Raw genomic sequence first — 25,651 nt, 5'->3', positions numbered from 1 at the left:
AGTGTGACTAGCCCAAGGTCACCCAGCAGCTGCATGTGGAGGAGTGGAGACGCGAACCCGGTTCCCCAGATTACGAGTCTGCCGCTCTTAACCACTACACCACACTGGCTCTCAGGAGCCTCGAGCAGCCTCCCCGCCAGCGCCGCTCTTCCCACGGGAGCCGGATGGAGCCCCCATGGAAAGGAGCAGTCCACCACCGAGGAGCGGCTGTGACGATGGCAGCGCTGGGATTTCCCTGGCCAGCTTCTGAGCTTCTTGTCTGCCCCCTGCTGGAAACAGAGTATTGGGGGGGGCGGGTGGGGATTGCCTCATCCACCTGCAGGCCTCCTTGGGCTCTTCCAAAGGCGGGGAGAGGGCCCCAACACCCAGGACCTTGGGTCCTTAGTGTAAAGGGCTTTTAGGGGAGCACCATTCTCCTTGCAGGATGCATCGCCAGCAGCCCTGGGAGGCGGCCCCCTGCTGCAGTCCCTCCTGCAGGAGAGCCCCTGAGGCCAGTTCTGTCCCACAGCTCTGACCACTGGGCAGTTCCCGCTTATGGTCAGCCAAAACCGGCTTCCCTGCCCGCTCACCCCGTCTGCCTCTAGCTATTTTATGTATTCAGCTGGAGTCGGTTTTGGGGGGAGCTGGGCATGTGTGGCAGAAGAAAACTGGTTTATTTTGCAGCCTTTGAGTCCCATCCGGATGGACAACCGATATGCCCTCCTCTGCCCTGAAAGACGGAGACTACAAGAAAGAAGATTCCACCTAAACATTAGGAAGAACTTCCTGACAGTAAGAATCATCGAGTTGGAAGAGACCCCAAGGGCCATCCAGTCCAACCCACTGCCAAGCAGGAAACACCATCAAAGCATACTTGACAGATGGCTGTCAAGCCTCCGCTTAAAGACCTCCAAAGAAGGAGACTCCACCACACTCCTTGGCAGCAAATCCCACTGTCCAACAGCTCTCACTGTCAGGAAGTTCTTCCTCATGTTTAGGTGGAATCTTCTTTCTTGTAGTTTGAATCCATTGCCCCGTGTCCGCTTCTCTGGAGCAGCAGAAAACAACCTTTCTCCCTCCTCTATATGACATCCTTTTATATATTTGAACATATATAAGAGCTGTTTGACAGTGGAATTTGCTGCTAGCTTGAAGGGTTTGAGGAAGGGAGCCCACAATTGTTATGGCACTGCTTCTCAAAACTATAGGGTGCCCAATTTTGGGCAGAGGATGCCTGGCTGAGGCTCCTGAGGTGTGCAGTTTCCCTTTTGGCTTGCCGCTGTTCCTCTCCATCCCTTGCTGAGTCTTGGTCCAGGGATGCTCGCGGGGTCCCTCTGTCGGCAGCTTCTCTGGGGACTTAGCTACACCATCTGTCGCTCCTTCTCCTTTGTGTTCCCCAGTCAAAAGCGCGATGCTTTCTCACTGGCATATGTGAGGGGGCTCCAAAGGGGTTTCAAACTGTGGGCTGCTTTCTGGTGCTGAGTTGCTGGGCTTACATTCCACTGTTGTGCTGGGAGCGTGCAGGATCCCATGTAAGGACTGCAATCTTATGCACACTTACTAGGGAGCAAGTCCCCCTGATCTGAACGGGCTTACTTCTGAATAAATATGTTTTGGCTTGAAGTGCAAATTATATTTCTCTGCTGATGTTACACCAGCGTAAGATGGCCAGTTCTGCAGGGCCAGAGTACTGACCGTGATTCTCCCGTACCCTCACGAAAGCAGACCTGGGCTAGAAAGAGCAGAGAGAGTTGTCTTCACAGCTCTCATTGTTTCAGGATGGAGACTCTCGCAGCTCCGCTGAAACCGCACATGTCTCCATTTCTCTCTCTGGAGAGTTCTCCCTTCTGCCCTGGGAGAGAAGACCCGGAAAGTCCTTCAACCGAGACTGATATGGGCGACTCTACTCTTTAACTCTGTGCTCTCGGCATCAAAGGGGCCAAAAGGGGGCGGGACTGTGTAGGAGGAGGCGGATTGCGACGGGGGGGGCATGCAAAGCCCCCCCCCGCAGACCCCCTTTTCCCACTTTATTAAGGGGACAGCAGGAACCCCGCCTTCTTTTTGGCCCCCCACCCTCAACACGGGTCCCACAGGACCCCCCTGCCCCACGCGATGACGTAGCCGATGGGCGGATCCATTGTGGCTTTAGCTCCGCCTCCCTCGCTTCCGGATTCCTGCGCGTGCGCGGGTGGAGGAGCATCCATAGAGATAGAAGAGGGTAGAGTGATAAGAGCATGGATAGGGCTCCCTGGATCGGAGCGTGGCTCCTCCGCTTCGGTCTCTCCTTGGCAGATGCTCTGGCGAGATGCTCTCGTGGAGCTGCCGTCCAACTGGGGCTTGTTCTTCGGGGAAGCTGGGGTTGCCCCGCGTGGTTTTGAACTTTAAATGACCTGCCAGCCCCAAAAGACTAGCAGAGCGGCTGACCTATAATGAATTAAACCCCAGGAGGTCCTTGCTCGTAGAGCTACAAGCTGTGAAACGCAAGGGGAAAGGGACGGGGAGGGAAGAGTTCTTAAAGAGGAGGACGCCTCATGTTCAGCTGGCAGAGAAACGGGGGGAAGGAGGGCGCCTTTCAGTGGCTGCTTCCTGCCAAGGTTCCCAGAACTTCCCCCTGTTGGCGAGGACCAGGCGCCAGACAGTCGATCCCCTCGGGCAAATGGAAACTGACACATTGCTGATCCCACACGCCCCAGATCTATCCCCCTTTCTCTTCCGCCTTCCCTCGACGTGGTTCTCTCTCTCTCCGAGGCAGAGCAGGCGACGAGGCTGGACTCTCGCCAGGTGACTCGGCGAGTTTCACCCCGTCGGGCAGCCCCGCATCTCCCGACGTCCTCCTCCGCCCGGCCTGCGTCGCGGCAAGAGGCGGGCGAGGAGGAGGAGCAGGACGAGCAGCTGTCAAGGCGGCACCCGGCGCGACCTCCGAGTCCGGCCCGGGCCTCGCCAGAAGCGAGCCCGGAAGCCGGCGCCCCAAGACGCCTCTACCCTCGGCGCGGAGGCTGAGCTCTCGCCGCTTCCGGCCTGGCTCTCGCGAGGTCAGGGACTCCGCTTCCCGTCATGCCGCGTTGCCGGGAGCGGAACCGGAAGCGCGCGCTTCTCTGGCCGCCCGCCCCGCGGATGGGCGGGAGGAGGCGGAGCGGGAGCGGCGGCGGCGGCGGCGAGAGACGGGGCGTCGCGGAGGAAGAGGCGGGGCGGCCCCGAAGCAGCGGCGCCGAGCGGCCCGGCGAGCGGGAGGCGCCCAGGGCTGGAGCCGCCCGTCGCCGCCCCGCGAGCCCCGCCGCCGCCGCCGCCTCGGCCGGGCAAGATGCCCCGCCGGAAGCAGCGCCACCCGCAGCCCGTCAAAGGTCAGCGCGGGCCGGGATCGGGGGGGGGGCGGGCCGCGTCGGGAGGCGGGGGCCCCGTGTGGTCCCTCCGGGGCGGGGGGGGGGCGGGGAAAGGGAGCCTCTTCCTCCTCCGCCGATGAGGACTCGCCGCTTGGACCAGGCGGCGGCGGCGGCGGCGGCGGCGGGGGGGATCCTTTTCCGGGTCCGGGCGGGGGGGCGGGGCTCCCCGGGACCGCCGCGCCCGTGTCTGACCGGGGCGCCCCTGCGTCCCTCCCCGTCTCGGTTTCTCGCAGTGGACGCGGCGGGCGCGGCGGTCGATCCTCCGGGCGAGGAGGGCCTGGCTCCGCCGGGCGCCTTCCTGTCGGAGCACGAGCTGGAGCTGGAGGACGAGGACGACGAGGAGGAGAGCGGCGGCGCCAGTCTCGCCTTCGAGAAGGACTCGGAAGGTACGGCGGGAAGCGGGTCGAGGCAGCCGGGAGGGGGCGGAGCGCAGCGTGGAATCTGCCCCCCTGGGGGGCACAGGGGCGGGTGGGCAGGGGGGACTGCAGGCCGAGGAAGGGCTCCCCCAGGGCTGCCAGAAAAGGGTTAGGGATCGCTCCCCCCGCCTGCCACTGTGGTAACCCCCTGTTGTGCCAGCAGGAAAGGGACAGGCCGAGGTGAGGATGCCCCCCGCTGCCCCCCTGATGCCCCCTCCTTGTCTGCCACAGACTCCCTCGGGGGGACACCCGGACTCTCGTCCTACGTGCTGAGCGATGAGGAGTTCCCGCCGCTGTGCCAGGCCCAGGACAACGGCGAGGGGCCCGGCCAGGCTTGCCAGCACTGCGGCCTGCCCGCCCCCGCCTCTGCCGCCTGCTGCCCGCCAGAGGAGGAAGAGCTGGAGGAGGAGGAGGAGGAGGGTTCCACCAAGGGACGGGTGGTCTTCTCCTGCCAGCTGTGCCCCTTTGCCTCACACTACTCCAGCCACCTCAAGCGCCACATGAAGACCCACAATGGGGAGAAGCCCTACCGCTGCCCGCACTGCCCTTACGCCTCGGCCCAGCTGGTGAACCTGACGCGCCACCTGCGCACCCACACGGGAGAGAAGCCCTACCGCTGCCCCACCTGCCCTTTCGCCTGCAGCAGCCTGGGCAACCTCAAGAGGCACCAGCGGGTCCACGGCCAGGAGCGCCCGCTGCGCTGCGGCTCCTGCACCTGCCGATGCGCCCGGGGCAACCCCCTGCGGCGCCACAGCCCCATGGCACAGGGGGAGTCGGAGGCGGAGATAGAGGGGCCAGCGGCTGCGGAGCAGGAGACAGGTATGTGGGGCATGCCAGGGGTGGGGGTGGGGGTCCAACCCCTTGCAAAGCAGAAAGACTTCCTGACAGGTAGCCATTCAACAGCTGCTTAGCAACCTCCAGTGAAGGAGAGTCCACACACCCTTATTAATGAGCAGGTTCCACTGCTGAACAGCTCTTCACTGTTAGTAATAAATAATTATAATAAGGTTGATGATGATGATGATGATGTTATTGTTTATATCCTGCCCGCTGACTGGGTTTCCCCAGCCACTCTGGGCGGCTCCCAACAGAATATTAAAAACACGATAAAACATCAAACATTAAAAACTTCTCTAAACAGGGCTGCCTTCAGATGTCTTCTAAAAGTCAAATAGTTGTTTATTTCTTTGACATCTGATGGGAGGGCCATAGCTGTCAACTTTTCCTTTTTCTTGCAGGAATCCTATTTGGAATAAGGGAATTTCCTTTTTAAAAAAGGGGAAAGTTGACAGCTATGGGGAGGGCGTTCCACAGGGTGGGCACCACTACCAAGAAGGCCCTTTGCCTGGTTCCCTGTAACTTGGCTTCTCACAATGAGGGAACCGCCAGAAGGCCCTTGGAGTCTGGGCTGAATGATGGGGGTGGAGACGCTCCTTCAGGTATACTGGGCCGAGGCCGTTTAGGGCTTCAAAGGTCCGCACCAACACTTTGAATTGTGCTTGGAAACGTACCAGGAGCCAATGTAGATACTTTAGGACTGGTGTTATATGGTCCCGGTGGCCACTCCCAGTCACCAGTCTTGCTGCCGCATTCTGGATTAGTTGTAGTTTCCGAGTCATAGGTAGCCGTACCTAGAGTGCATTGCAGTAGTCCAAGCAGAAGATAACAGAGCGTGCACCACTCTGGCAAGACAGTTTGCGGGCAGGGTGGGTCTCAGTCTGCATACCAGATGGAGCTGGTAGACAGCTGTCAGGAAGCTCTTCCTAATGTCTAGTGGGTATCTCCTTCCTTGTCCTTTGAATCAAAGAAAGGAGATTCTGACTGAATGTTGGGAATAACTTTCAGAAAGTAAGAGCTGTTTAGCTTAGTAACGAATGGATATTGACAAGCTGGAAGGGAGACCAGGATGAGAAAGGAGTCTGGAAATCCATCCTTACGAGGAATGGTTGTGGGATTGGGTCTGTGTAGCCTGGAGAAGAGAGCCAGAGTTTGACCCCAGGAAGGGAGAAGACTCTTGGCCACTGCGAGTACAGGAGGCCCGTTGGCCTGATCCAGCAGGCTTTTCTTATGTTTTTATGAATCCTAGCAATGTAGAGTTGGAAGGGGGAGCTGAGGGTCATCTAGTGCAGGAATCTCAACTAAAGCATTCCTGACAGATGACCATGAGAAGCCTGGAAATGCTGCCCCTTGGAAGATGGAGCCAGCTTATTTTCTGCTGCTCCAGGGGGCAGAATCTGAAGCCTTGGCTTCAAATGACAAGGGAGGAGATTCCTACAACATTAGGAAGAACTTTCTGGAGGTGAGGGCTGTTTGAGAGCGGAAGGGGCTCCCACATACGGTGCAGGACTCTTCCGTGCTTGCAGGTCTTTCACCAGAGGTTGCTTGGCCGTCCATCAGCGATTCCTTAGCAGCAGCAATTCCTACAAAAGGGATTGGACCAGGGGACCCCGGAAGTCCCTTGCGACTGATTTTAAGCCATTCCTAGCAAGGTGGTGGGGAACACTCTCCTCAGATCCCTCCTTAGCTAAATACACCAACAAATCCCTTTTTCTGCTTCCCAAGATGGTGGCCTCCTCATTGGAAGGGATCTTCAGCCTAACCTCTACGGGGTCGGCAGAGTCCAGCAGTGTGGGAACAAGCTCTGGAGCAGATAAGAGGAAAGGGGGGCTCTTAGGTGGACGCTGCGTGCGGGAACGCAGAATGTGGGTCACATGTCCTGGGCCGCAGGGGTTCCCTTGCGCAGCCCCCTTTGCCCCACTCACTGCTCTTTCTCCTCCGCAGAGCCTCCACTCTTGGCCCCGGGCTCCCCGTTCCTGAGGCCCGAAGACTCTGCGGCCGTCCTCCCGGAGCTGCTCTTCCCCTTCACGTGCCGGGCGTGCGGACTTGTCCTGGAGGCGGACGAGGGCCTGGGCGAGCCGGTGTGCGGGCGCTGCAGCCTGACGGTGCTGGGGGCTGAGCCGTCGTCGCCCAAGGGCTTCTCGTGCCAGCTGTGCTCCTTCGTCACCACCTACCCCAACCACCTGGCGCGGCACATGAAGACGCACAGCGGGGAGAAGCCCTTTGCCTGCGCCCTCTGTCCCTACGCCTCGGCACACCTCGACAACCTCAAGCGCCACCAGCGGGTGCACACGGGAGAGAAGCCCTACAAGTGCCCGCTGTGCCCCTACGCCTGCGGCAACCTGGCCAACCTCAAGCGCCACGGCCGCATCCACTCGGGGGACAAGCCCTTCCGCTGTCGCCTCTGCTCCTACTCCTGCAACCAGAGCATGAACCTCAAGCGCCACATGCTCAGGCACACGGGCGAGAAGCCCTTTCAGTGCCGCATCTGCCCCTACACCACCGGCCACTGGGACAACTACAAGCGCCACCAGAAGGTGCACGGCCAGGGCCTGCCCGAGGAGGAGGGGGGGCCCAGCCTGGACAGCAGCCTGCCTTGAGGGCCAGCGGGGGGAGACCGCCAGCCCCCGCCTCCTCTCCGGGTGCCTCTGCATAGGAATAGTCTCAGACTGCAGGAGGAGGAAGAGGGGGCCTCTTCCATTCGCCAAACAAGCCCCCCCCCCGACTGGGGGGGGAGTGCAGTTCGTGCAGGCAGCGAAGCACTCGTCACCTGGACAAGATTGTATCTGTGGGGTAGCAGAACACTCCCCCCCCCAAAAAAAAACTCCGACTGAGGGCGGTTCTTGGTGCTTTTCTGTCCTCTCTGTGCCTCCTCCCCAGCCCCTTTTAACTGTGGTTGCTGCTTGAGTCTGTGTAATTTATATCGTGTATTAATGCATTAAACTGTTTTCTTATCTTGCTTTATTTTGGCTGGGGGAGAGCAGCAGAACTGAAACTCATGCGGCAACTGGCATTGCTGGGAGGTGGCTTCCCCCTCCCCCACAGGAAGTAGCTGGTTTGAGGAGTCCTCCCCAACTCCCCGGTAAATAGCACAGAAGGGGCAGTAACCCTTTCTCTGTAAAGCAGGAGAAACGCAGCTCACACAACACTCTGCAATTACAGTATTTTTCCATGTATAAGACTAGGGTTTTTTCACTTTAAAAGAATGTCAAAAATGTGGGGGCGTCTTATACACAGAGGCCATCTCCCCCATTTTCTTAAATCGGAGTCCCCAAAATAGGGGGCATCTTATACATGGGGGTGTCTTATAGATGGAAAAATGCGGTATATAGAACTTTGCAAAGACTGGGCATTTATATTCCACCAAATGCCCCAGCTGCCACTGCAGTTGGAGCGATGGAGAAGAATGCTACAACACTCCCAGGGATGCGGATTATCCTTTAGAAACAAATATACTTGTATCTGTTATTTTCTCTTTATTGAAAGGAGCAACATTGGGAGGGACTTTGGTTTTGGGACATCCTGTATTGCACTTGAACATGATTTTGGTATTGCATATTTTAAGGAAAGGCTGTTATTGAAAGAAACAGACACTTGGTGGAATATCAATGCCCAAGTTCTAGAGAACTGCAGAGAGTTGTGCGAGCTGTTTCTTCCTCTCTCTGTATTCCTTTGTGTTGCATAAAGCAGGAGGAGACGCAGACAGGACTTCCCAATCATGATCTATTTAATCATTGCCACAAACATTTGTTCGTGTTCATCTGTAAACAGCAGGGAGATTAAAGGAGGAGATTACAAGCCTAGCAGTTACACAGAAGTCTATTGGCCAGCGCCAGAGCTGCGTCGGATCGCTGTGCAAAATGTCCACTCTACCCTAATTTGGCATGTATGGAGCTGAAGCCGCCAGCTGGCAGCCCCACCCACTGCCTGTCCCGGGGCCCGGAGGGAGGCGAGGTGGGGGGCGTGGAGCCGGCTGGGGTCGAGGCACATCGAGGTCAACCCGGGAGGTTGTACATTCCACACGAAGGCGGGGGGGGGGGAGGCTGCCTACAGGTCCTCGTCACCGATGCCCTCGAAGGCGTAGTTGCCATGGAAATCGTGTGCCCCGATGTCAGTGGCGGAGCTGGAATGGCTGATGGCCCTCAGGCTGACCGAGCTGAGCTTGCTCTGGGGGGGGGAAGGACAAAGGGGGAGAGTGAGAACAGGCAGCCCCTTGGTGCTGGGGCTAGATGACCCCTGGGGTCCCCTTCCACAAGTCAGGGATCGCGGAGAGGGGCAAAGGGAGGCACTACTCACCGCAACCTTCGTGAGGGAGTCCCGGCTGGCATCGGGCGAATCCTGCTGGGACAGGCAGACATGTCAGAGGAGACCAAGCGCCCCACAGGCAAGCTGGGCCAGGGGTCTGGTGGGGTTAGGGGCTTCTTACCAGGAGAGGGGGGGACTTCACGGCTTGCTGGCTGTCGGAGCGCTGCAGGGTGCCATTGGCTCGCCGGCGAAACATCTGGTGGGGGGGGGAATGACCAAAGTGGGTTTGTCTTGTGCCCCTCAAAAACAGGGTGGCTCTGTTTCCACCCCACTTCGATTGGAACAACCAGTTGCCTCCCCCGCCCTGCCCCCCAGGTCTGCTGGGGGCCCAGAACCTCACCTTGCGGATGCTGCCCCCAGACTTCTTCACCATCAGCTCGTCCACCATCGACTGCAAGCAGATGCTCAGCATTATCGCCTGAGGGGGGGGGGAACAGAGACACCTTGTGATGTTAGTCCCATGTGCCACGCTGCCCCGGTTTTGCTGACCTCAGGCAGGAAATCCAGCCTCTTGCGCCACAATTTTGGGGCTGTGAGTCAGACTAGAATAAAATCTGGTTTGCATTTCTCAAGAAGTGTTTGGAGTGCGTTATTGGGCAGGCATGCTCTTGAGCTCGGAAGCGGGTATGGGGCAGGGCAAGGGGGTCCCAGTGTGGGTGGACGGGGCCGCCCCCCAGGGCCAAGCCCTCCTGCCTCGCTGCCTACCTGGGGGCTGGTGATGGTGACCCACTGCAGGCGCTCCTTGCTCATCAGGTACTCAAAAGCCAACTCCAGCTTCACCTCCGACTTGCTGCCTGCTGGGCCGGACGTCCCGTTGTGCACGGGGACCTGGAAAGGAGCAGGGGCGTGTGTGTGTGAAGCCTTTGCGCTTGCGGGGGCGACGAGACACCCACAAATTGCCTGGGGAGAAAGAGGGCCGAGAGGCAGCCCCCTGCTCGATTGGCCAGACAGGACTAGGTGCAATGGAAAGGGGATCTGCTCATCATCACTCACCGAGGACGTGACCCTCCAGCAGCGCATGCGGGTCACTTTGAAGCTGCCCTCCTTGACCTGGTCGTTGGGCAGCTTGACCTGGAAGTTCAGCTCGCTGTTCCCGGCGCCCACAATGACGTGGCAGCCCTTCTCGGGGAAGTCCGTTACGCAAGGGTCAAACTTGAGATAGCCGTAATACTTGAGCGTCTGCGCCAGGCGGATGAACTGCGGCGTGGGAAAAGAGGAGAATCTCAGTGTTGGAGGGAGTACTAAAAGGTCCTCCAGTCCAACCCTCCAAAACACAGGAATCGTAGGCAGCGTTGGAGCCCCCCCCCCCCCAAGCAGAGGAGCTGGCGGCCGGCAGCCCCCGACCAACGCAGGGTCTCAACCAACCTCCTTCTTGGAGACTTTCTCCTGCAGGGACTTCAGCTGGCGATGCTGCTCTTTGTTTGCCAGGATCCAGCCCCTCTCAATGTCGGCCACTGTCTGGAAGGGGACAGGAGAGGAATCTTGGGGCTGTAGAGAGTTGGAGGGGGCGCCAAGGGTCATCTAGTCCAACCCCCTAGCCCAGCCAGGGTCCCAGTGCTCACCTGAGCGTAGAGCAGGTTCAGCCCCACTCGCTGCTCCATCACGTCATCGTCGTAGGCAGAGTCCCAGTAGCTACAAGGAGAAGAGGGAGCAGGTGCCATTAGAGGGATTGCGCTGGCTGGGGGTTTGGGGTCCCCCCTGTGGCAGCGGCAGCCCCCTCACCTCTTGCGCAAAAGGATCTTGTACTCGGGGTTGCGGAGGCTGGTGACCGACACGTAGGGCAGCTCAAACTCCTGCAGCTTCCGGATGACTGGGAAAAACAACACAGAGCTGCAGCACCAGCACCCAGAGCGCCGCCCCTCCTACCCGCCACCCCCAGAACCCCCCTCCTTTCCCTCCCCGATCCTGCCAAGCAGCGGGGCAGGTCAGGGGAGGGGACACTCACAGGAAAAGGCCCCGTCCTTGGCTTCTCGCACCAAGAAGAGGTGGAAGTAGCCTATCAGGTCCTCCGGCAGGTCCAGCTTGGAGGCCACGGCCTGTGGACAATGGGGAGCAAGGGGGGGGTCACCAAAAGCAGCTGCTTCCTCCCTCTTTCCCTCCCTGCCTCCCTCCCTCCCTGCTCTGGGGAAAAAGACCTGCCATCTTACGTTAAGGAAGGCAGAAAACACATTCAAGACATTAAATTCCAACCTGCTTCAATGTTTTAACTTTGGTACATCTTGCTAAACGCCACCGTTCACTTCCTCTTGCTTTTGCTAATAAACCCCGTCACCCCCCCTTCCTTTCTGGACATGTTGATCGCACTCCCCCCCCCAAAGGACTCACCTCCAGGACGTCCTCCGTCTGGTCCGAGGTGAGGAGGTTGACCTTGACCGTCTGTCCGTTGGACAGAAGCACCTCCAGCTGCACCTCCTCCGTGGGGATCTGCTGGGTCTCCTGGGAGGGGGGGGGCACAAAGAGGGTCAGCGCCTGGCCCTTCTTCACCCACCGGGCCCCTCCCCCGCCTCCCCTGCCCTGCCTCACCTGCTGAGCCTTGCGCAGGAAGCTGTTGAAGATCTCGCTGCCTCCCAGCAAGGGGTCCTGGCGCACTGCGGGGCACGAGGAGAGAAGGGGAGCCATCAGCCCAGGGGGGTTCCTTGCTAGGCTCCCCCCCCCAGGACCCTCCAGCCCTCCTTCCCAGGGACTCACCCGCCTGCATGTATTTCTCTAGCTGCTCCCGCCGCTGCTCCACCTCCACCGGGGTGAGGGTGAAGATCTTCTTCGGGGGGAAGGCGGGGACCACGTTGGCCCCATACTCCTTCCTGAGCTGCAAGGAGGGAGAGCGTTTCTGCCCCCAGCCTGACTCCGGAGCAAAGGGGCCAGACCCCCACCCCCCATGGCCCAAACACTGGGGGAAATCTCCCAGCCAACACTCATCGGCCTGTGCATGCAATCCGTTGGAAGGGAGCCCCAGGGGTCATCCAGCCCCACCCCCCACAATGCACCCCCCTACCTGTTCATGCAGGCCCAGCAGCTGGCTGTAGCGCACCTGGCAGTGCAAGACCCCGTTGACATGGATGTTGTAGGCCTGCCAGGTGAGAGAAGGGGGGGGCAGGTCAGGGGCCAAGCGGGCCTCACCCCAAGTACAGTCCCCAGGGTGGGGGGGATGGGCCGGAGCGACTGAAGGGGCAGCAAGCACGGCAGGGGGGCCCTGAACCCGCTCCCCCCCACCTTCTTCTCCTCTGTCAGGCTTCCAGGGACTGGAGTAGGAATGTCCGTGCCCCCCCCCAGCAGGAGCAGAAGGGGAGGACATGGTGCCCAAGCCAAGGGACCAGTCGGTGGCAGAGATGCAGACCCGGTGCCCGCTTGGCGCAGCTGGCACGCCCCCCAGGGCCCTCCTCCTCCACCGAAGGGGGTCCCGCTTGGAAATGGACGGGGGGGGGAGGCGGGCGGCACTGGCGTGACTCTGCCCCAGTAAGTGGCGCAGGACGGGAGGCACCAAGCGCTGCGCTGCGCCCCACACTAAGGCCCTCTGGCCTGGCTGGGGGTTTTTTTGGGGGGGGGCAGACGGATCCCGAGCCCGCGGAGCCCTTGTCCCGCTACTTCCCGGGGGAGGGCGACCGGCCAGCCCGGCAGCGGAGGCCGCCCCGTCGGGGCCCAAGCGGACACCCGGACACCCCACCCACCCGCGGCCTTTTGCAGGCCGGTGGAGGCTCCCGCGAGCGGCTGGGGGGACGAGAAGAGCGGGGTGTCCCCTCCGGGGGGCGTCGGCGTTTCCCTCCCCAGTGCGGGCACGCACCACGTAGGCGGCGTTGGCGCCGTCCGCGGCGCGGCTCTCGGTCTCGGGGATGGAGAAGTGCATGGCCGCTCGCTTCGCCTCGCCCTCCGCTACCTCCGGCCCAGGCGCGGGCCCAGCCCCGCCGCCCCGACAGCCGCCGCCATCTTGCGCAAGGAGAGGCAGGCCCCCGTCGGGGCGGGGCTCGGGAGGGGGAGGGGCGTCCTTCCGCGGCTGCTCCTCCCCCGCTCAGCAGGGGGAGGGCCCGCTAGAGACCGAGCGGCGGCCACGAGGGGCGCGAGCAAGACGAGCCGCCCCGAAACCCCGTTGGCAAAGGGCAGGAGCTGGACGGCGCCTCCCAGCCCTCCGCGGGAAGGAGGAAGCCGCACCCGTCAGGGCTTGCCGCCGACTGCGAGTAGCCCCGGGGTTCCGTCTCGGGAGGAGGAGGCTCCGCCCGCGACGGCATCCCCGCTACGTGACGCTGCCTAAGCAGCCGCGGAAAGGGGGGCATCTCAGCCCCGCCGCCACCGGGGGAGGCGAGCCGCACGGAGGGGGCGGGGCGTCGGGCCTCGCTCCTCCCCCTCCGCCGCCGCCGCTTCTGGTCCGGCCCGCAGGGGGCGCTGCAGCATCCGGTGCCGTCAAGGAGGGGAGGGGAGCCTGCGATGGCGGAGCGCAGCAGCGGCGAGGCCGGCGAGCGGCCCGGACAGGTAGGGGCGCCGCCGAGGCCGGGTTCCGGGGGGGGGGGTGAGGGCGCCGTCGGGGCCGGCTGCCCGCCTCTGACGCCTTGGCGGGGCTCTGCTCTTGCGTCCTCTGCAGGCGCCGTCGGGGTTTCCGAGCGCCGAGGAGAAGCTGCAGCAACGCCGGGAGAAGAAGCTGCAGAAGAAAAAGAAGCAGCAGCGCCGCGACGCCGGGAAGGACGAGGCGGGGGGGCAGCAGCAGGCGGAGGCGGGGGTCCCCGTCGCAGAGCCCGCCCCGCCGCCTCTAGCACCAGGTCCGCGCACCGGAGGGCGGGCGGTGGGCTGGATCCCCCGGCTCTTCCCCAGCTGCTGTCCGCTGACCCGCCGCCGTCTCCCCCTCCTCTTTCCCGCAGGAGCGGAGCCTTCCACGCCGTCGGCGGCCGACAAGGCGGGCATCATGCCGGGCAAGAGCAAGGCGGAGCTGCGCGCGGAGCGGCGGGCCAAGCAGGAGGCGGAGCGGGCGCTCAAGCAGGCGCGCAAGGGCGAACCGGGCCAGGCTGCCCCCGCCGCCGCCGCCGCCCCGGCGATCCCCAAGGCGCGCCCGCCGCCCGGCGAGACCCAGCCAGGTAAGGCGGCGCCGCCCCGACGGGGAGGGCGCTCTGGGGAAAGCGGCCGCTGGCCGGCCCCGCCGAGCCCCTCACCGCCTCCTCGGCCTCGTCCTTCTCCGCAGGGCTGAAGCGGCTCCCGGAGCACGTGCAGGTGGATGATGTGGCGGCACAGAAGAAGCTGGCCAAGAAGCTGGAGCGACAGCAGGTAGGCGGGTGGGGAGGGGAAGAAGATGCTGAGTGGAGGAGGCACCAAAGCCTCCCACCCCCCTTTCCTTCCGCCCCTTTTTGTTCCCTTAATCCCACAAGTTTTGCGCATTTGTAAGAACTTCAGGCGTGTATCTGGCAGCAGCACCTGTCCTCTGGAACTCCCTGCCTCTTGATCTCAAGCAGGTGCCCTCACTGTAATCTTTTTGCGCTACAATGTGGTGCCTGCTACAAACATTCTATTTGAAACGGGGGAAAAAATTCCTTCCATTGCAGTATCTGAAGAAGTGTGCATGCACACGAAAGCTCATACCGATAACAAACTTAGTTGGTCTCTAAGGTGCTACTGGAAAGGGAAAAAATTGTTTCGACTACAGCTGACCAACATGGCTACTTACCTGTAACATTCTATTTGAGTTTGTCTAGAATGCTTAGGAAGCAATGTAAGTTTTAACCTTTTAGCGTTTTAACTTTTTGTATGTTTTAAAGTGCTGTTGTGTAAGCAAACCTTTAAAACAAGAAAATTAAGAAGCTATTATTTATTATTATTTATTAAATTTTTATGCTGCTCTTCACCCTAGATCTCAGGGCAGTTCGCTGCATAAAAATGCAAGATAAAAAACACAAAAGACATAATAAAAACAACCTCTGCTGCCCTCCCCCCGCCCAACCCTCCTGCAAACAGTAATACAGTACAAATGTTGAGATGTGTGGGACATTCAAAGGCAGGCTGCTGTGGGCCCCTTGGCTGAGGGTGGGGGGGGGGCTGTTACGGCTCAGGAAGGGAGAAAGGAAGGGAGAGCTGGGATGGGGGGGGCAATCTATCTCCCCCTTCCCTTCGGCAACTGGTTCTACCGATGGGGCACAGGAAAGGGAGACAGCAACCATTGCAGAAAGTTTCCCACGGGGCATGTTGGGCGAAGGGCGGCGGGGCACTGCTGCCACTTCCAGGGGGTGCAGAGGGTCCCACCTCCTGCCCTCAGCCCCCCTTTTCTTCTTCTTCCTCTTCCTTGCTGCAGGTGCCTCTGAGGCCGGATTACGGGGCCAAAGTAAGCCTCTTCTCCCACCTCCACCAGTACAGCCGCAAGAAGCTCCTGACGCAGCACATGAGGTGGGTGCCCTCCAGGGGGGGGATAAAAATCAATGGTTTTTTAAAAAATGGATTTTTTAAAAATTTAAATCAGTTTTTTTATTTAAATCTGATTTTTTTTATTTAAATCTGATTTTTAAAATAAAATGCTTTTGGAGGAAAAATCTTTCTAAAGATATTTTTCTAGATAAGTTACATTATAGTCCAAAGGCTATTCATCCAGAAGTAAGGATTTGTTTCATGTTTTTCATGTGTGCTAAAACTCAGTCTAAGGTGTGTTTTTTAATAAAAAAAAGTTTAACCACATCAGTTAACAAACAGATGCATATGTTATAATGTTACTGTTTTAGGTAAATAGTTTAAATTGTTATTAAGGAAGTGATTATTTTTCTCCTTCCAATAAAGTACAGCGGAAAAATTGTCCAAATATAAACAGTTAACTTACTAAACCTCACAATAATTTCATAATTATCTGTCTATGTATTTCTAATAGTATAACCAAATCAGTATAATTTTTGATATAACTACTCTGAAAACTTATTATTCCAAAAATGAAACCTTCCCCTAGTTGATACCACTAGGAATGAATCTTTCGGGGGGGATGATTTAAATGATTTAAATCAATTTGATTTAAATCACATCCACCCTGGTGGCCTCCTGGCGCCCATCCGTCACGCTCCGACCCCGAAAGCTTTGTGTTTCTCCTTCCTAGGAGGGCTCCGTTTCCCCATCAGGGCTGTGGGGCTGCCCCATTCATTTTATGCTGCTTCTCGCTGGCTTTTGCAGAGTTTGTGATGGGGCTGTTTTTAGATTGAAAAGGGAGGAGGAAGTTGGGGAGCTGCTCCATCCAGCTCAGCCTCGCCCCTTTCAGCCGCTGTGGGGCTGACCCCAGGGGGTTGGGCAAGAAGGAGCCTCTCCCAGAGGGGACCTTGTGGGGTGCACAGCAGAGGGGCATTCCTACTGCATTGGCACTTCTTAATATTATTTATTTCCCAGGGTATATAATTAATTGGCTAGAGGATGTCATTGAATTCCCATATAAATGCACAGTGTCTCAAATGTATCTGCCCCATCAGGCTGCCTGCACTCAGATGCCACCCCTGCCTGAGGATCCTCAGCAATGGGGCACCCAGCCAGTCTCCCCATGAATAATGAGGGTACTAATAATAATAATAATAATTTATTATTCTTTGTACCACAGCCATCTGACTGGGTTGCACTCTGGGTGGCTTCCAACAAAAATATAAAGGGGAGAAAAACCACCACCAAGCATTAAAAGCTTCCTATAAGAGGACTGCCTTCAAGAAGTCTACAAAAAGTTATCTAGTTGTTTAATTATTTGGCTTCTGCCAGGAGGGCATTCCACTGGGCAGGCACAACGTCTGGTTCCCGCTAATTTCACTTTTTGCAATGAGAGAACTACCAAGAAGGCATTTCATTTTACCACCTCAACTTTTCACTTTTGTGGAATCTGAAAAAGTGGAGGGGGGGGGGTACAGCAATACCAACGCTGCTTCACAGCCCGCAACCTTTCCCCTTCAAAAATGTGTTGAGGTTTTGTGCAGCTTTTTAAAAATGAATCTGTGAAGCAGCAAAAGTACCAGTTGGCAGTGAGCACGCAAACCACATATGTTTTACTCCAGTTTCTTTATTATTGCTGTTACTTCAGTTTATATACCACTATCCGAAGATCCCAGAGCGGTGCGCAACATTTAGAACATGATTTATATGCAGCATAATAATAATAATAATAATAATAACAGAATGCACAGCAAAACAAAAAACAATAAAAACAACAGCCTTTAACAAGGCGTAAGTTAATTAATGGCCAGAGGCCTGGGTAAAGTGAAATGTTTTCACTTCACGCCTAAAGATGTTGTTGTTGTTGTTGTTATTGTTGTTAAGATTTATATACCGTATTTTCTGGCGTATAAGACGACCTGTAACCTTTCCAGTTAAAATATAGAGAGAGAGATATACTCAACCGCAGATTCTCCACCCGGTGTATAAGACGACCCCCGACTTTTGAGAATATTTTCCTGGACTAAAAAGTAGTCTTATACACCAGAATATACAGTACTATACGCTATCCTACATCATAGGATCTCAGGGTGGTTCACAGGATGCAATGATGGTGCCAGGTGAGCCTCTCTGGGGAGAGCATCCTGCCACAGAAAAGGCCTGTTCTTTAGTGGGTGATTTAATCGTCGTCGTCGTCATCACCATCATCAATTTATTTCTACCCTGCCCATCTGGCTGGGTTTCCCCAGCCACTCTGGGCGGTTTTCAACAGAACCTTAAAAACAGAATAAAACTTCAAACATTAAAAACTTCCCTGAACAGGGCTGCCTTCAGATGGGAAGCCCTCGCAAGCCAAGGTGTGGGGAGAAAGGAAAGTGCGGCACCCCACAGGCCGAGCTCAAAGCACCGAGCGAGTGCAGAGTCACGAGGGGCGTGGAGTTGGGTCGCCAAAGTCCTCCTAAGGGAGGGCAAGAGTGAAAAGCAAACCTGTTCGGTCCCTTCCTGTGTGAAATGACTCGCGGTGCGTTTGTGTGTTCTTGTGCTCCCTGCAGCATCCCAGCCTCCGCCATCCACCCGGCGGTGGTACGCCTCGGCCTCCAGTACTCTCAGGGCACCATCAATGGCTCCAACGCCCGCTGCATTGCCCTCTTGAGGGTCTTCAAACAGGTGTGTGCCGCCGGGCACCGCAGGGAAGGTTCTGGGTGGGGTTGAGCCAAGGCAGCCTAGCTTCACACCCAGACCCTGCCTGGCTGCCAGTCAGCGCTGGCATCGTACTGGGCGCCATCCAACCATCTTGGAGACCCCACTAGGGTTTATTCCTGAGCTCCCCTTGCTCTGTCCCACCTCCTGCCAACCTAGCAGATAAATAGGTACCACTGTGGCAGGAAGGTAAACAGCATTTCTGTGCAATCTGGTTTCCATCACAGTGTCCTGTTGCGCCAGAAGCGGTTTGGTCTTGCTGGCCACATGACCCGGAAAGCTGTCTGCAGTCAAACGCGACTCCCTTGGCCGGAAAGCGAGATGAGCCACACAACCCCATAGTCACCTTTGACTGGACTTCACCGTCCAGGGGTCCTTCACCTTTTTACTCCTGAGCCTTTTCTTCCCCCAAAGATGTCCCACAAGCAGAGGTTTAGGATTAGAGTTTTCCTTCTCATTATTGTTATTGTTATTAATATATGTATATTAAATTTCATTTGACTTCTGTATACTGCCTCTTCAAGGCAGTTCACAGCAAAAAAAGACACAAATACAAAAAAACAAACAGAACAAACTGATAATCCACCACTCCCTCCAACAACAACAAAAATTATTTTTAAATTTGTATCTCCCCCCTCCAGTTTTCCTAATATTGGTGCTCAAGATCAGAGTCGTACAGAGAAGGCAGAATTAACATATGGAAGCTGCGTTGGCAACTAGCCCTGGGGGCTTTGGAAGGGCCGGGTGGGATTAGGAGAGGTCTGTGGGTGGCCTCTGTCTCCCGTGCCCCTGCAGAGGTCGGTCTGGCTGGTCCATGGCGGAATCCGGGTGCTGGGTGACCTTGCCATCTCATGGCCACTGCCTCTCTTGTCGTCCCGGCAGGTGATCGGGGACTACACCACCCCAGCCAACGAGGAGCTCTCGCGGGACCTGGTGAACAAGCTGAAGCCCTACATCAGGTGACGGGGCTGGGGCTGGCCCCCCTTGGGGAAAGAGAGGGAGGGGGCAGGCAGCCCTGGAGAACAGATGGGGGGGCCATGAGGCTGGGCTGAGCGCTCCTTTCCTCCTGCAGCTTCCTGAACCAGTGCCGGCCCCTTTCTGCCAGCATGGGCAACGCCATCAAATTCCTCAAGAAGGAGATCTCAGCGCTGCCCCCCTCCATGCGCGAGGAGGAGGTGAGTCCAGCAGCGCCTTTGGTGCAGGGGCCTGGGCTTGCCATGGGGACTGTGGCAGGCGCAAGAGGGGCACTGTCTCTCTGCCATGCCCCCTGGCGGGTTTGAATGGCAGCGGAGCCCACCACAAGCTCTCAGACCTCTCTGGGTTCATCCTTGGGGGTGGTAGCCCTGTCGCTGTGCCAGCCTTGGTGGACGGTGGCTTGGGAGGGGGAGGGCTTCTCTGTGTCCCCCGGGGGCCACGCAGGGGGCTCTTCCTCTCTCGGAGATGGGTGAGAGAGCAGGGTGTGATCGGGCTCCCCTCTCACGACAGGCCAAGCGGGACCTCCAAAAGGCCATTGACAGGTACGAGCGGGAGAAGATTGTCTTGGCGGCCAAAGCCATTTCCAAGTTTGCCTTAGAGAAGATCATTGACGGGGACGTCATCCTGATCTATGGATGGTATGGAGTTGAGAGTGTGGGGTGGGCACCCTGCTGTGGGCGGCAAGGGTCTTGTCAGCTGGGGAGCCGAGGTGTTGGAGGGGGCTGGCTCCCGGGAGGCCTGTTGGAGCCTGGCCTGCAGCTCCCACTCCTGGCTGGGCTGAGCCGTGCCCCAGGAGCAGGGCCATCTTACCCATAGGCACTAGAAGTATGGGGTGCCGGGCTCTCAGGTGTCAGACCAAGAGTCCAGGGCCCGAGAGTAGAGTCCGGTGAAGAGCCCGCCCATCGGACAGAGTGCCGCAGCGGGCTCTTCTGCTGCGGGCGGCTCTGCACCGCGAGTTCGGGGGCGGCTGCCTCAGCAAGACGCCGAGGCGGTCAGCCGACTCCGCTCTCCTGCACGCCAGGGACTGGGCAACCTGGGGAGGGGGTAGGCCTCTGGGCGGATCTTTGCACCCCGGCGCCACATATGCTTAAGACAGCCCTGCGCGTGAGATGGGTTGTGTGAGAGCAGCAGAGGGTGGGAGGCGGCAGGAGCAGGCGAGGCCCCTCCTCACCCCTTGCCCACGTTTGCCTGGCAGCTCCTCCCTGGTGACGCGCATCCTCTGCGACGCCCACACCCAGTGCCGCGCCTTCCGCGTGGTGGTGGTGGACAGCCGCCCGCGGCTGGAGGGGCAGGAGACGCTGCGCCGACTGGTCAAGCGGGGCATCTGCTGCAGCTACGTCCTCATCAACGCTGTCTCCTACGTCTTGCCCGAGGTGAGGAGGAGGCTCTTTCTGCTGGCAGACTGACTCTGCAAAGGCTTTGTGCCTCTGCCCTGGCCGAGTCTGGGTGGCGGCTTCCCCCCGGCACCCTCCCTGGGCATGGAAGAGTGCCGAGATCTCCAGCTCCGCTTCATCCCCTGGCAGGTGTCCAAAGTGCTTCTTGGTGCGCATGCGCTGTTGGCCAACGGCTCCGTGATGTCACGCATGGGCACCTCGCAGATTGCGCTGCTTTCAAAGGCCCACAACGTGCCGGTCCTGGTCTGCTGCGAGACCTACAAGTTCTGCGAGAGAGTCCAGACCGACTCCTTCGTCTCCAACGAGCTCGGTAAGCTGCAGGTCCCTTGGGGTGGGGGGGGGTCGGGGGACCCGCTAACTGTTGGCATCCTTCGGGGGTCGGGAAGCCAGCTGCTAGCCCCCAGCTGGGTTATGCCCTTCCAGCTGTGATGGTCCCCCAATCTCTGGTGCGACATAAATCAGCGACTCAGACTTCAAAGCCTGAGCACGCTATATTTGCAGAGCCAGTGGGGCGAACAGAATAGGCTTGTGGAAACATACTATTCAAGCTACGGATTTATTACACATAAACCAGGTCAAACAAAACATGCCGTCGCTCTCTGTCTCCTCCGAGAGAGAGAGTCTCAAAAGCAAAAGCTATACACAACAGAAGTTCCCAGTGATCTGCGCTGGTATGCAAACAGACATGTGACATGTAACAATCTCACACGTCTGCAACTTAAGGTGGAATGGAGAGGGAGCAGCAGGGAGATGCCCAGCTGGCACTTTTTGCTAATGCTGTGACAACACCCGTTCCCCTCCCCACAGCCCCTTGTAAGTTGAGAGGGTCCTGGGGGTATGTACAAGGCACTCCCTCCGTCAGTTAGCAGGGGCAACTGTCTGCCAGGGCAGCAAGCGGAGTGTGGGAGGCCTGTAGGGCCCTGGGAAGCCCCTCTAACCTGGAGCGGGGCTGCTTCCTTGAGACTGCCCAGGACTGTTGCCTAATCTCTTGCCTCTGAGCTCAGGAAGCCGCCTTGTCCTCGAAGATGGTGAGCTCCTTCTGCATGCCAAGCAGATGCTCTGCCATGGAGCCCAGGCCCTTGCCCTCCAGCCCCATTACTGGGGCTGCCCTAGAGCTTGGCCTTGGGAGGGAGGGGGAGCCCTAACCTGGGGGTGGGGAATGACGTCCTCCCGCTGACCCTGGCTGTCCGCTGTGCCACTCGCAGATGACCCCGACGACCTGATTGGTGGGAAGCCAGGGAGGACCCCGCTGGCTGGCTGGCAGGAGAGCAAGTCTCTGCGCCTCCTCAACCTGGTCTATGACGTGACCCCCCTGGAGCTGGTGGACCTGGTCATTACGGACTTGGGGATGATCCCTTGCACCTCCGTCCCAGTCGTGCTGCGGGTCAAGAATGTGGAGCAGTAATGCCAACGGGGTGGGGTGGGGTCAATAAACCTGTGTGTGCCCTGCTCCCTGCCTCCGCTGTGTGTGTGCCTGACCACTGGAAGACCTACCCGAAAGGGGGTTGTTGCCATGGATGCATCTCAAAGTGGGGGGTCAACACGGAGCCCAAACTCTGGGCTGGGATGTGTGAAGGGGCTTTTCTGGTTCCCCCTTTTGTTCCTCATCAGTTGGACAAGCCAGCTCTGTAGATCCAGCCCCATCAGCCTTGCGCTGCATCTCCACATTTCCTTCCCGATAGGCCCCAAGGTGGTTAGAAGTCTTTTAATGTAAGTATTATTACTTACTTAATTTCTATAGTGTACTTCATCCAAAGATCACAGAGCAGTTCACAGCATTAAATGAAGTGCCAATCATAGAATCATAGAGTTGGAAGAGACCACAAGGGCCATCCAGTCCAACCCCCTGCCAAGCAGGAAATCATGGCAGAGCCTGATTCTGTTCAGATCCTGGTTGATACCTGCGGCCCAAGGATGCTCATTTATTTCTTTGCCCACTTTTTGGGCCACCTTCTCGGAACAAACCCAGGGTACTTTACAAAAAAAAATTGTGTAAACATGAAGGGCCTATCCAAATGTCCCCTTTTCTCTGGGCTTATTTTTCCTGCTAAACTTTTGTCCAGAAGTCCCATGATCCCACCTGTCTGCTTGTGTCAGATTATACGGGGGGGGCATGTTTCAGACGAAGACCACCGAAAGCCTGTGGTCTCCCTGTGTTGAAAGAAAAAAACTGCCCTTACATCTGTTGTAAGAAAAAATCTGCCCTTATTCCCTTATGGGGTACACAAGAGCCCTTGTAAAATCCTTTGCAGGTTCTCCATCAGTAGGAGTAAAAAAGAGAGGCCAATTTTAAACACAAACCAATTTTAAACGCAAACACTTAAAAGTTTCTTAAACACAAATTGAAGGGGTCTGTCAAGAGTCCAGGAGGGAAATAAACACCATTGTGAATCTGGGAACTTGTCTCCTTTTGATAGGGGTGCACCCATCTTTCATTTGCAAACTCTAAAGAACCTGGACCAAACTCCAAAGGGGAACATGGGAATCTGGGGAACTGGACATACTCCGATCTAGGAAAGTGGGCTTTACTCCGACAGGAAAGTGGGCTGGGAAAGTGGACACACTCTGACTAGGATTGTTTTACCCTCCCTCTGGTTATGTTTTGGGATATCACAGCAACCCCCTGCCTCTTACAATCTAGACTCGTTTGCAGAATGCAATGTCAGATTGGAACTGAGGAACACAAAAGTAGGAAAGGAACAGGTGCACTTGCGTCCTCTGGTCATGGGTCATCTCCAACAAGGATTGCCATGGCAGAGGGGCGTCTTCACCTGGGAGTTATAGTTTGAAGGAAAGAGGACCCACTTAGCTCTCTATCTGGGCTGACTCCGACGGATTTTGAGTTTGTGGGTGAGTGGTGAGAAGGGAGAGGAAAGAGGACCCACTTTGCTCTCTATCTGGGCTGAATCCGACGGATTTTGAGTTTGTGGGTGAGTGGTGAGAAGGGAGAGGAAAGAGGACCCACTTTGCTCTCTATCTGGGCTGACTCCGACGGATTTTGAGTTTGTGGGTGAGTGGTGAGAAGGGAGAGGAAAGAGGACCCACTTTGCTCTCTATCTGGGCTGAATCCGACGGATTTTGAGTTTGTGGGTGAGTGGTGAGAAGGGAGAGGAAAGAGGACCCACTTTGCTCTCTATCTGGGCTGACTCCGACGGATTTTGAGCTCACGGGTGGAAAGGTGAGATGGAAGGAAGGAGATTCAAATAAAGTAAAGGAAGGTGGGAAGAAAAGAAGGAAAAGTTCTGGGTTGCTGTGATTTTAGAACCCGCCTGCGATCAGTTTTTCCCTACTTATACTCACTTCAGCGTGCTGTTTTCTGGCGATCCCGGGATCTCTTGACTGGCCTGATCGAACTTTGCTTCCTCTGATTAGCCCCCCCCCCCAGAACTCCAGTTATTTCCAGACCCTGGGATTGCTGCAGGAATGGTGCTCCTCCTGGCAAATGGCCGGGTGCGCGCTAGACCACCATATTCCTTCCTCGCCCCCAGAATCTGGGTAACTGAAGCTCCTGGGCTGGCTCGTCATCTGTTGTAAGAAAAAATCTGCCCTTATTCCCTTATGGGGTACACAAGAGCCCTTGTAAAGTCCTTTGCAGGTTCTCCATCAGTAGGAGTAAAAAAGAGAGGCCAACCAGAGGATAATTAGAAGCAAAGCAGCTGGTAAGCTTGATCTTTATTGTTCTGTTGCAACAGGGTCCCTTCCTCACACACAAAGGGCTGTTGTTGTTGATCAGTCGTTCAGTCGTGTCCAACTCTTCGTGACCCCATGGACCAGAGCACGCCAGACACGCCTATCCTTCACTGCCTCTCGCAGTTTGGCCAAACTCATGTTAGTAGCTTCGAGAACACTGTCCAACCATCTCATCCTCTGTCGTCCCCTTCTCCTTGTGCCCTCCATCTTTCCGAACATCAGGGTCTTTTCTAGGGAGTCTTCTCTTTTCATGAGGTGGCCAAAGTACTGGAGCCTCAACTTCAGAGAGCCAGTGTGGTGTAGTGGTTAAGAGCGGTAGACTCGTTATCTGGGGAACCGGGTTCGCGTCTCCACTCCTCCACATGCAGCTGCTGGGTGACCTTGGGCTAGTCACACTTCTCTGAAGTCTCTCAGCCCCACTCACCTCACAGAGTGTTTGTTGTGGGGGAGGAAGGGAAAGGAGAATGTTAGCCGCTTTGAGACTCCTTTGGGTAGTGAAAAGCGGGATATCAAATCCAAACTCCTCTTCTTCTTCTTCTTCTTCTTCTTCTTCTTCTTCAGCATCTGTCCTTCTAGTGAGCACTCAGGGCTGATTTCTTTAAGAATGGATAGGTTTGATCTTTTTGCAGTCCATGGGACTCTCAAGAGTCTCCTCCAGCACCATAATTCAAAAGCATCAATTCTTTGGCGATCAGCCTTCTTTATGGTCCAGCTCTCACTTCCGTACATTACTACTGGGAAAACCATAGCTTGAACTATACGGACCTTTGTCGGCAAGGTGATGTCTTTGCTTTTTAAGATGCTGTCTAGGTTTGTCATTGCTTTTCTCCCAAGAAGCAGGTGTCTTCTAATTTCGTGACTGCTGTCACCATCTGCAGTGATCATGGAGCCCAAGAACGTGAAATCTCTCACTGCCTCCATTTCTTCCCCTTCTATTTGCCAGGAGGTGATGGGACCAGTGGCCATGATCTTAATTTTTTTGATGTTGAGCTTCAGACCATATTTTGCGCTCTCCTCTTTTACCCTCATTAAAAGGTTTTTTAATTCCTCCTCACTTTCTGCCATCAAGGTTGTGTCATCAGCGTATCTGAGGTTGTTGATATTTCTTCCGGCAATCTTAATTCCGGTTTGGGATTCATCCAGTCCAGCCTTTCGCATGATGAATTCTGCGTATAAGTTAAATAAGCAGGGAGACAATATACAGCCTTGTCGTACTCCTTTCCCAATTTTGAACCAATCAGTTGTTCCATATCCAGTTCTAACTGTAACTTCTTGTCCCACATAAAGATTTCTCAGGAGACAAATGAGATGATCCGGCACTCCCATTTCTTTAAGAACTTGCCATAGTTTGCTGTGGTCGACACAGTCAAATGCCTTTGCGTAGTCAATGAATCAGAAGTAGATGTTTTTCTGGAACTCTCTAGCTTTTCCCCATAATCCAGCGCATGTTTGCAATTTGGTCTCTGGTTCCTCTGCTCCGAAATCCAGCTTGCACTTCTGGGAGTTCTCAGTCCACATACTGCTTAAGCCTGCCCTGGAGAATTTTAAGCATAACCTTGCTAGCGTGTGAAATGAGTGCAATTGTGCGGTAGTTGGAGCATTCTTTGGCACTGCCCTTCTT

General features: G+C 56.8%; 3 protein-coding genes across 5 annotated transcripts; 2 read left to right on the top strand and 1 right to left on the bottom strand.

Annotated features, from left to right (window-relative positions):
* The first annotated feature begins 3,257 nt into the window (after window positions 1–3,257).
* Window positions 3,258–7,576, top strand: ZNF513 (zinc finger protein 513). The gene is made up of 4 exons (XM_033145303.1): window positions 3,258–3,320; window positions 3,593–3,745; window positions 4,007–4,594; window positions 6,557–7,576. Exons 1-4 carry the CDS (start codon window positions 3,281–3,283, stop codon window positions 7,210–7,212), a joined length of 1,437 nt encoding a protein of 478 aa, XP_033001194.1. The 5' UTR covers window positions 3,258–3,280; the 3' UTR covers window positions 7,213–7,576.
* A 745-nt stretch (window positions 7,577–8,321) lies between these two features.
* Window positions 8,322–12,852, bottom strand: SNX17 (sorting nexin 17). 3 transcript variants are annotated; one of them, XM_033145299.1, is made up of 15 exons: window positions 12,696–12,852; window positions 11,910–11,984; window positions 11,606–11,723; window positions 11,441–11,505; window positions 11,243–11,353; window positions 10,863–10,953; window positions 10,640–10,727; window positions 10,480–10,549; window positions 10,283–10,405; window positions 9,911–10,114; window positions 9,623–9,745; window positions 9,258–9,335; window positions 9,039–9,113; window positions 8,909–8,950; window positions 8,322–8,779 (listed from the first exon to the last, which is right to left on the bottom strand). In XM_033145299.1, exons 1-15 carry the CDS (start codon window positions 12,756–12,758, stop codon window positions 8,660–8,662), a joined length of 1,446 nt encoding a protein of 481 aa, XP_033001190.1. In that variant the 5' UTR covers window positions 12,759–12,852; the 3' UTR covers window positions 8,322–8,659. The 3 variants fall into 3 exon arrangements, with proteins under 3 accessions (XP_033001190.1, XP_033001191.1, XP_033001192.1); XM_033145300.1 differs by having other exon boundaries at window positions 10,283–10,375; XM_033145301.1 differs by lacking the exon at window positions 8,909–8,950.
* A 471-nt stretch (window positions 12,853–13,323) lies between these two features.
* Window positions 13,324–21,790, top strand: EIF2B4 (eukaryotic translation initiation factor 2B subunit delta). The gene is made up of 12 exons (XM_033145297.1): window positions 13,324–13,378; window positions 13,488–13,662; window positions 13,762–13,974; window positions 14,079–14,161; window positions 15,180–15,271; window positions 17,824–17,938; window positions 18,854–18,930; window positions 19,044–19,146; window positions 19,457–19,584; window positions 20,142–20,319; window positions 20,470–20,650; window positions 21,546–21,790. Exons 1-12 carry the CDS (start codon window positions 13,334–13,336, stop codon window positions 21,743–21,745), a joined length of 1,590 nt encoding a protein of 529 aa, XP_033001188.1. The 5' UTR covers window positions 13,324–13,333; the 3' UTR covers window positions 21,746–21,790.
* The last annotated feature ends 3,861 nt before the right edge of the window (window positions 21,791–25,651 follow it).

This window comes from Lacerta agilis, chromosome 3, assembly GCF_009819535.1.
Source record: "Lacerta agilis isolate rLacAgi1 chromosome 3, rLacAgi1.pri, whole genome shotgun sequence".
Lineage (NCBI taxonomy): Eukaryota > Metazoa > Chordata > Lepidosauria > Squamata > Lacertidae > Lacerta > Lacerta agilis.
The sequence above is the reverse complement of the archived record's forward strand: the minus strand, read 5'-3'. Positions and strand labels throughout refer to the sequence as shown.

Bases quoted from the DNA above. Each gene is read 5' to 3' on its own strand.
- SNX17 (XM_033145299.1), bottom strand. From the start codon at position 12,758: ATGCACTTCTCCATCCCCGAGACCGAGAGCCGCGCCGCGGACGGCGCC. The intron at 11,724-11,909 runs GTAGGGGGGTGC...CCCTCCTTGCAG, and splicing joins TGCTGGGCCTGCATGAACAG to CTCAGGAAGGAGTATGGGGC. The intron at 11,506-11,605 runs GTGAGTCCCTGG...CGTGCCCCGCAG, and splicing joins AGAGAAATACATGCAGGCGG to TGCGCCAGGACCCCTTGCTG.
- EIF2B4 (XM_033145297.1), top strand. From the start codon at position 13,334: ATGGCGGAGCGCAGCAGCGGCGAGGCCGGCGAGCGGCCCGGACAG. The intron at 17,939-18,853 runs GTGTGTGCCGCC...TCGTCCCGGCAG, and splicing joins TCTTGAGGGTCTTCAAACAG to GTGATCGGGGACTACACCAC. The intron at 18,931-19,043 runs GTGACGGGGCTG...TTCCTCCTGCAG, and splicing joins AAGCTGAAGCCCTACATCAG to CTTCCTGAACCAGTGCCGGC.
- ZNF513 (XM_033145303.1), top strand. From the start codon at position 3,281: ATGCCCCGCCGGAAGCAGCGCCACCCGCAGCCCGTCAAAG. The intron at 3,321-3,592 runs GTCAGCGCGGGC...GGTTTCTCGCAG, and splicing joins CCACCCGCAGCCCGTCAAAG to TGGACGCGGCGGGCGCGGCG. The intron at 3,746-4,006 runs GTACGGCGGGAA...TGTCTGCCACAG, and splicing joins CTTCGAGAAGGACTCGGAAG to ACTCCCTCGGGGGGACACCC.